The 9233-nt window shown below is 51.1% G+C and overlaps 2 protein-coding genes across 2 annotated transcripts in view; one reads left to right on the forward strand and one right to left on the reverse strand.

Moving 5' to 3' along the window:
* The first annotated feature begins 267 nt into the window (after positions 1–267).
* ATXN1L (ataxin 1 like) lies at positions 268–6296 on the forward strand. The gene is made up of 2 exons (XM_009639019.2): positions 268–1236; positions 5651–6296. Exons 1-2 carry the CDS (start codon positions 361–363, stop codon positions 5825–5827), a joined length of 1053 nt encoding a protein of 350 aa, XP_009637314.2. The 5' UTR covers positions 268–360; the 3' UTR covers positions 5828–6296.
* Positions 6297–9172: 2876 nt separating this feature from the next.
* ZNF821 (zinc finger protein 821) overlaps positions 9173–9233 on the reverse strand; it is a 14315-nt gene continuing 14254 nt past the window's right edge. Inside the window, exon 6 of the mRNA XM_035894181.1 lies at positions 9173–9230. The gene's annotated coding sequence lies outside the window, so the exon portion shown is untranslated. The remainder of the gene's footprint in view (positions 9231–9233) is intronic.

Raw genomic sequence — 9233 nt, forward strand, 5'->3', positions numbered from 1 at the left:
ACCTTCTCCCCTACGGGTCTGCACCCCGTGGTGAACGTGAGCCCCCTGCCCCCTGCCTTCAACGTGACCTCGCCAATAATCCAGCACCCGGGGGTGCCCTACCCTCCCATCCACTACGCGCAGATCCCTCCAACGTCCCTACAGTTCGTCGGCTCGCATTACACGGTGCCCTATGCTGTCCCTCCTGGCTTCCTGCCTAGTCCTCTCCTGTCTCCTTCCACCAACCTCACCGCCTCTCATGTCCCCCACTTTGTGCCATATGCCTCTCTCTTCACGGAAGAAGCCGCTCCTTCCCCCCAGACTACCTCTCCTACCCACACCTTCAACAAATCTGCTTCTGCAATCTCTCCTTCTGGCCAGATGCAGCATCATGCTGGGACCCAGCCATTAGATATTACGCCAGGTAGAATTCCTGTTTATTATCAGATGTCCCGCCTCCCGCCAGGGTATTCAGCATACGAGACACCTACAGCAGGTGGAAGCCCAGACTCTCCTCAGCAAGACAGTCAGCTGAGCTCAGAGGTAGCTGCTGCCAATGGTGGACAGAGACATCTGGAGCATAATGTGGTGAGGAGGACCAGCGAGGCTGTGGACTCTGCCAGCAGTAAAGCTGAAGACTCTGTGCCAGGGGCTGCAGCGGGATGTGTGGTCGATGGACAGTTCCTTTCAGGTTACCAGACGTTGGGAACAGAGGTCTCAGTGCCAGCTCACAGAAGCACCCCAGACACTGATCTGGAGGTTCAGAGGGTGGTGGGGGTGTTGGCATCTCAGGATTATCATATTCTGTCAGCCCAGAGGAAAGATGACCCAAGCCCTTTAAACCTCTGCCATAATATCCCTGATCAGCAGGGGGAGTCAAAGGACGTGCTGAGGAACACAGTGGAGAGGGCTGCTGCTGAGAAAAGCCAGTCCAGGAGTCCGTGTGTAATGTCCCCTGAAGAGCCGGTCAGACAAAGACAGTTAACCAAAGGAATGGTGATAGCCAACGGCAAGCCAGTCCTGGTTCCCGTTGGATCTGAGCCCATCAGGTCTTCCACTGCAGAAACCCTGGTGAGGCAGAGCCCAGATGCACAGGCTCGAGGAAGCGTGCTTGAAAAGGACCTGGCCCAGCTGCAGCCACCCAGCTCCTCGCACTTGCCCTCTCACTTCATGAAGGGAGCCATCATCCAGCTGGCTACAGGAGAGCTGAAGCGGGTAGAGGACCTGCAGACTCAAGACTTTGTTCGCAGTGCGGAGGTGAGCGGGGGCCTGAAGATCGACTCCAGCACCGTGGTGGATATTCAGGAAAGCCAGTGGCCTGGGCTTGTCACACTGCATTTTGTGGTTGGGGAGCAGCAAAGTAAAGTGAGCATTGATGTGCCCCCAGAGCATCCCTTCTTTGTGTATGGCCAGGGCTGGTCCTCCTGTAGCCCAGGGCGGACTGCTCAGCTCTTTGCTCTGCCCTGTCACAGGCTGCAAGTGGGCGATGTCTGCATATCAATCAGTTTACAGAGCATGAATGGCAACTCCGCTTCTCAGGCTAACTGCCCTCCCGCAGATCAGTTGATACCTGCCAGGGAGAGATCTGAAAGAACAGCTCAGGGGCCCAGAGAACCATCTGACAGAGCTGGCGGAAGGAAGAGCAACACAGATAGGGACAGTGCAGCCCAGAGCTCTCATGCCGAACCCTCTCAGCCTGAGGCTGGCAGTCAGCACAGCTGGACAGCTCCAGGCTTCCAAAGATACAGCATGCAGGCAGAGGAGCCTCGGCCCTCTCTGCTCCGTCCCTCTTTCATTCCCCAGGAGGTCAAGCTGTCTATTGAAGGGCGTTCTAATGCAGGGAAGTGATCCCTTTGAGGCTGTGAACTAGGGCATCCCCTGTAGGTGAGTTCTCACCATCAGGTGGGGAAATTGCACAGACTTTGTGACAGGTTCACCAGCAAGGCTGCTTTCTGCCCTGCAGGGCTGGATTTGTTCCAGTTCAGTGGCTGACCAATTCCTCTTGGGAATCAAGAGGGCTCCAGTGCCTCAGGGAGCAGCAACAGGCTAGCTGGGGTAGAGAGCCGGGATGTGCTCATGAGCTTGCAATGAGAGCATTCCAGAGGTTGGAGGCTGGGGCTTTCTCACACCTCCCTGAATAACCGATTCCCTGCAGGGCAGGGTCTAAGCATTTGGGATAGGTGGGGAGATGAGGAGGGCAGACACGGCTTAAGGTAGCAGATAAAATTGCTGAAGATTTTATTCCTCCTTTCTCATGATGGGGAGAGATGAGTCCCCACTGGAGTTTAGGGGGCTCTACTCCCAGTATCCCTTTTCTTCACACATGCACTTTAAAAGGACCGTTCACCGATGGAGCTCTTGAGGGCAGGACGGAGATGCTTCTCTGGTGGTTCTGTTTAATGTCTCTTCCACTGAATCCAACTGCTCTTTCTTCTTGCAAAGAATGTACAGATTTGAACGAATCACAGAAATTCAAGAGGAAGGACCAAAAGGATGGGTTTGGGTGTAGGTGAATAGGGAACTTGAGCACTTGGGATGGGACGCGAGTTGGGATGGGAGACACCGGTTTCCTGCTATAAAAGACATGTAATTATTTGCCATCAAATCTTTCTTCCCATGTTAATAACTTAAAAAAAAAAATCTTGGGCTTATAGTTTTTGCAGAGGCTTAGCCTATGGATGAATGGGGTTGGGGTTTTTGGCTTGTTTGGATTTGGGGGTTGTGGGTTTTTTTTAAAGCTGGAGTAAAATATATTCAGCTTTCTCTAGGGAAGGATGGAAACGCATCCTTTTTCTGTGAGAAGACTGAGACTATTTCGTAATTAAATCAAAAGAAAACTTTCCAGATGGCTAATTCTTCCCTGCAGGCAGTTTCCTGAATAAGCTCTAGACAAGAGACAAGTGTTTGTGCATGTGCAGGCAAGGTACAAAGTTTCTGCTAAGTACAGTTCTATGATTAATGTAGGGACTCTAAAAATATCACAGCATCGTGGGGCATTCCGGGGTGGTTTTGTGTTCGTTTTTCTGATGCTTCACTTTGGAGTTCCTCTGTAGAACAACGTGGTAAAATCAAGACTAGTCTTTTTCACGGTGACATTTTATACAAATGTATATTAATACCTCGTTACGGTGATAACACTCCATTCAAGTGAAGGCTCCTGTAGTTACACTAATTTGCCCTCTCTGGTGGTGTGTTGTGACACCAGTTCTACCTGTTTAGCTAGAACGAAAAATAGTCGCTATTATGTTGAGAATAAGAGCCTTCACGGACTTAACTTGGGTTAAGTATTCCTTGTGTTAAGGTGCCCATCTCTGTGCTAGGACCAGGCTTTTGAAAGGGTTTCTTTTCAGCGTGCAGGTCCCCGCTAGAGTGCCGATGCTGCTCCTGGCATTCAGCACACCATTTTCCGTCTCCCTTCTCTCATCTTCCTGAAGTTTTCCATCAGGCATGCCCAGCTGCCAGGGCACTGCTTCTCTCGTTCCCCAAATGGCTGGTGTGTCGGCACCCCTCCTTGGCATAGCTGTCCTTCGGTCAGCTTGTGGCGGTGGTGTCTCAGGGCTGTTCCGCACGCTCTCCAGGAATGTGTCCTGGCTTTGGTTGGGTTCAGTTGACTGTGTGGCAGAGGGGTGTTCTGCCCGGGCACTGGGCAAATTAGAGTCTCCAGAATGTCCCATCCAGGCCGTTGGTCCTGTTTTCCTAGCGCGTTGCTTGCCATTTCTGTTGCCTTTGAAATGCCTGCACCAGGAGGGACAGCTGCTTTTCAGGCCTTAGGTGAGATAGGCGCTACTCATGCCTTCAGTGTTTGTGCCTCATGGGGATTTCTCCAGAATGAGGATGCTGCCTGTATCACGTGTAGCTTCCCCCAAATGACACAGCTTCCGCTCTCAGCAGCTGCATTTGAGATGTATGAAATCATGGTGATGCTGTCGTGTGAAGGTGCTGCCCCCTCAGATGCCGCAGCTGTGGGAGCAGATGCTGCTTTCGTGGCACCGTTCGTCGGTAACACGTACTGTCCCGGCCCGGGTGCCAGGCCGCATCACCTTCTGTGTTTCATGGTTGCTATTCGTCGGACTCTCCTACGCAAAGACCTCGATTAACGTTGGTTAGTACTTCATGCTCAGGATATCCAGGGTGCCTGCGGCCAAAGGCAGAAGGCAAAGGAGCCCAGGTTCTCTTGCCTGTTCTTTGCACAGTGCATGCAGAGGAATTCAGAGCTGTGGCAGGCAGCTAAGAAAGGGATCTCGCATACGTGTGGCATGTGAATGTTGATGGGCTGGTTGCACACTGAGAGGAAATCTCTGAGCAGCCGAAGGGTGCAGAGCCCCTCACGTGCATCTTTGAACCCAGGAATCTCTGACTTTAGAGGGAGGGTTGGGGGAGCCTGCCTTATCTCAGCTGTGTTCCTGTAACTACTACTCCTAGATCTTGGCCGTGCTGAGCAGTGGTCTGAAAGGGCAGACACTGATGCGTGAGGCAGGATGCTGTGTGGCTAAAACAGCTTTGTACTGTAGGCAGCTGAAGGGCTGTGAAGGTGCTTGTCCTGGTGTTCACCGGGCCGCTGGCCTGGACTTTGGCTAGCTGCGCCTCTGTTGAGTGCGGTTCCGAGCTCGGTGGTACGGGCCAGGGTGAATTTGACCTCGGTGCTTCTATCCAGACTCCCTGTCAGTTCCGCTGTTGTGCATGTTTCAGCTGCCAGCCCTTCAGTGGAAGCAACGGTTTGGGGCACATCTCGTGGCGGGGCATTGAGATGAAGAATCTGGGCATCTGGCTGCTTGCCCCAAAGGCAGTGGGCAGGAGGGGGCCACTGGTGGCCCTCTGGCCCAGCTTAGCAGTACTCGTAATCACTGGAATCTGTCCTTAGTGGGTTGGGCTGTGTCGCTCAGCACCCGTGGTGGCAGTGGTGTTGAGCATTGAGGCCCTCCTGAAACAGGGAGCGTGCGAGACGGGCTCTGCTGCAGGCAGAAAGGCTATGAACGAGCCCAGGGAGGAGGCTTTTATTTCTTAGGTTTACAGGGAGAGGAGGAGATAAAGCTGGGCAGACATTGTGGAATGAGGGGGTTATCCAGGCTTTTCTGCCGGCAGAGATGTGACGGGCTTCTCAGAGAAATATACTGTTTTCCTGCTGCTACTGTGAAGGGGAGGAGAGCTGTGGTCTGTCCTCCCCAGAGGAGGAGTCCTCCTGGCCTTGGTCTTACCCAGCTCACGCTCTGTGGCGAGTCCGTAGGATGCAATAACGGGTGTCTGTCCCCATCTGTCCCATCTCGTGCAACATTCCTCGGGTCAGCCGCCCAGCAGAGGCCAGGCCTGTTCCTAGGCTGTGCGTACACTGTTGCTCCAGGAACACGAGACTTGCTCCAAGCGACGAGCGCTCATCACTACCAGACTATGCAGAGGAAGCTCTGTCTGGAAGGAGGGAAAGCTGCAGAGGCCCCTCTGCCTCCCCTTTCAGCAGGTGCCCAAGTATAATGCACTTTCCACATTAAGTGTCCCCGCCCTGTCCCCACCCCACACTTGAAGTCACTTTTCCCCCTAGAGAACTAACAATCCTTGTTACTCAGAAAATAGTGTAAAAGAAACTACAGCAGCTTGAGTAGCCCCAGTGCTAGTTCCTGCCCGCAGCAGCACACGTGCCTTTCCCCAGCGTCACTCACAACTGCTCTTTGTCTTTCAGGCTGTCCTAGGGCCTGAAACTTTGCAGAAGCTGCTAAGATGGCTACGAATGCACATTCTGTACGGTTTGGCCCAGGGCGTGCTCCATGTATGGCTTAAAATACTGATGGCCAAGGCCCTTCCACGGTCTTCACATCTTGTCCGTGGAGGACAGGACTTGCCCCTAATGTCCTCCTAGGCTGCTGCCACCCCGCCCTGCAGATGCACCCGTGCACATTCGAGTTTTCCGCTTTCATGGCACCTTAGGGCCAGGGGAGGGGCTGCCCGTGCAAAGCAGAGACAGACGTGTGGCACTGGGGGAACCAGCTGGGCTGCCCTGAGGCAAGGAGGTCTTTGTAGATAAGTGCTGATCCCTCAACTATAATCCCAGTTATGTAATGGCTGTATTAACATGTAACCGACCGCATTGTATCTAAAGCCTTAGAACTAGTCAGGTGCTCCCCTCCGACCCTGTTCCTGCCCCTTTCCTCCTACCTGATCTTTAACAAAGCATTAATAATTCTAAGGATAATCTCTATTTTGTTGTGCTTTTTTTGTAACTGTTTTAAATAAATCAATTTGTACTGTATATTTGTACTTTTGGTGAGATCCTTTTTCCTGTTTTACCATTTTAAGTCTGTACTTGGCTACACACAGATTGTATTTTTATTGTTAATGCTCTTATGAATATTGCATTTAACTTGTTGACTCTGTAAACACAGTATATATCTATATATATATATATCTATATATAAACCAATAGCTTTTCCTTTGGTGTTTGAGACTTTTTGCTTGTCTGTAGCACGAGTGATTGTTAGGATGTGGCTTTTTTTGTCTTACACAGAGCGACCTGGAGACTTGTGACAAGGGCGAGGTAAAGGCCGCCTGACAGATGGATTATAAGCCCTAATTCCGTCTTCAAATACTTTTGCTTTTATGTGGTCTCTTTCCTGAACCCCTTGGAATAACCATCGGGTGCAGTGACGCTGCAGGGGAAGCTTCAGCTGCAGTTTGCAGAGTGGAGCTACACCTCTGCTGGCTGAGCAAAACGCAGGAGGTGGAGCAGTAGCAAACACTGTGTGAAGCAAACTCTGCCGGTTTGAGTATGAAAACGGACAGAGGTAAGGATAAAAGTGAGAGACCAGCTCAGAGAACAAGGGAGGATACGAACAAGCTGGCATGGAACCGAACAGAGCCTTCCCAGGTCTGGTGCCTTTTCCCAAAGCGAGAGAAGCAAGGATGGCGCCTGGATGCCAGTTCCATGTCACAAATAGGTTAAAACAGCTTCTGAGGTGAGGAAACAAGATGTTGGAGTGGCACGCGGAAGAAATTGTAGTCTTGAACAGATTAAATGCCTTCTGTAGAAAGTGTCTACAAGGCTGTAAGGCTAGCTCGTCATCACAAATAAAATGACGTTTGGCACTTCGAAGCAACTCTCGTAAGCATTAACTAGGGCTTTAAGGGACCGCAATCAAGAGTTTTTCAAACTGAAAACAGAGGGGGAAATCAGGTTCCTAAGTAGTCTGCCCGAAAAGCTTTGCTTCTTGTTTTAACTTTACTCTTCTGATCTCAGTGGGAGTCTTGTGGTCGCCATTTCTGACTTAATGCAGAGAAGCAGCCATCGGAGAGAAGCCAGCAGCTCCGGGTGTGTTTAGAGCACTGTGTAACTGCACTGCGGACCTTAACTGGAGTTAAGGGGTTGTCAGGCTATGAAACACAGAAGTGTGGCACGCCAGCATGTGGTGGGCTGGTGGTTGGAAACCACACAGCTACAGCATGCACTTTTAGATGCTCATTCTTAAAGAAACCAAGGAAGGGGAAAAAAGTTTAAACATGCCTAGATTTAATTTCCATAGTTGCACAGTTTCACAATGATTTCTGTTAGCAGTGGGAACCTTTTCACATAGGTACAGACTATGATAACATTTTGCCTTGGCTACCTCTTGAATAAACTAAAGGCGGCTTAAATTCCCAGCCCTGTTGGCAGGTTTTTCCAGACTCAGTTATTGTAGCTGTCCATGGCTCCTCCCCAGCTCATGCCTTTTCCACATTCCTTTCACTGGTTTTGCTGCTGAGTGGGGAAGTAAAAGCAACTTTCTTTTCTACCTGTGTGGTTCTGTTTGCTAATGGCGTCCCCCCCGACCCCACAGTGTTCCCTGCAGTTACCACTGGAAGTCAGTTGGTCACAGAGGAATTTACTGTGAGAAGGGATAACTTGAGTGTGACCTGTGGTCCCAGATGAGCAGTGTTTTATTTGGTGGTATTAAAATGGTTGAGCAAGCTCAGCTTACTATGAAGTCACAGAACGGTTGAGGTGGGAAGGGACCTCTGGAGGTCATGTGGTCCAACCCCCCCTGCTCAAGCAGGGCCACCTACAGCCAGCTGCCCAGGACCGTGTCCAGGTGGCATTTTGAGTATCTCCAAGGTGGGAGACTCCCCAGTCTCCCTGGGCAACCTCTGCCAGTGCTCAGTCACCCTCACGGCAAAAAAGTGTTTCCTGATGTTCAGAGGGAACCCCCTGCCTTTCCATTTGTGCCCACTGCCTCTTGTCCTGTCGCTGGGCACCGCTGAAAACAGCCTGGCTCCATTTTCTTTGCACCCTCCCTTCAGGTATTTATACACATTGATAAGATCCCCCTCTCCCCCACTCACGCCGCCTCTTCTCCAGGCTGAACAGTCCCAGCTCTCCCAGCCTTTTCTCATGTGAGAGATGCTCCAATCCCTTAAACATCTTTGAGGCCCTTTGTTGGGCTCTCTCCAGCCCGTGCGGTGCGCCTGTCCCGCGGCGGCACTGGGGAGCCAGAACTGGACACAGCGCTCCAGGTGTGGCCTCACCAGTGCTGAATAAAGGGGAAAGCAAACCCATACAGTACTAGACAGCTGACCTACCCCTATTGTTTACCATTCAAGCAACTCTTTCACTTGCAAACCTGAAATGCTGTTTAAGTGAAAATTAACTTGTGAGTTAACCAGCAAACTTGTTTGCTGTTTGCTTACCTCAGTCAGCCTTCCTGCTAGTGTTTATATGGGGTATCTTACAACAGGAACTCAGTTTCCTTTTAGTTTTTCCATGAATGCTACTGCAAATAAGCACATAATGACAGTGTTAAGAGAAAGGGTGCACACAGCCATTTCCAGGGAGACGACATCCTCCTTTGCTTCCTCTTTATGGGCACAAACTGCAAGGGATTTACTCCTGGAGGAGCTGTGGACTATCAAAGTCCCCAACTCCATAATTCATGCTGCAGTAAACAAGATCCCTTTTTAGTGAGGTAGTCTTTCACCTACAGCAGAACTGCAGCAGCCCAAAGCCATCTATGGGGCAAGGGTCCAGGAACAGGATGAAGCACAAAAGGTAAAGAAGGGGACTAAATAAACGTGAACATTAATTTATTTTCCCTCTGTTCACAGGCTGTGACTTGGCCCCCAGAGCAGACTGTGTCCTCGGCATCTGCTCCCACCAGGCCTACTTTGGCAGACATCTCTCAGCTCTGTTCTCCTCCCATGGTCAGGAGAAAACCAGAACCATCTGTTGGGGGAAGTCAGCCAGGGACCCACAGCAGCCTCCCGAGCGTAGTAGCCCACTAGTGCACCCGTGGCAGGGG

This window comes from Egretta garzetta, unplaced genomic scaffold (assembly GCF_000687185.1).
Source record: "Egretta garzetta isolate BGI_Z169 unplaced genomic scaffold, ASM68718v1 scaffold590, whole genome shotgun sequence".
In the NCBI taxonomy this organism is placed as follows: domain Eukaryota; kingdom Metazoa; phylum Chordata; class Aves; order Pelecaniformes; family Ardeidae; genus Egretta; species Egretta garzetta.

Bases quoted from the DNA above. Each gene is read 5' to 3' on its own strand.
- ATXN1L (XM_009639019.2), top strand. From the start codon at position 361: ATGCAGCATCATGCTGGGACCCAGCCATTAGATATTACGCCAGGTAGA. The intron at 1,237-5,650 runs GTGAGCGGGGGC...TTTGTCTTTCAG, and splicing joins ACTTTGTTCGCAGTGCGGAG to GCTGTCCTAGGGCCTGAAAC.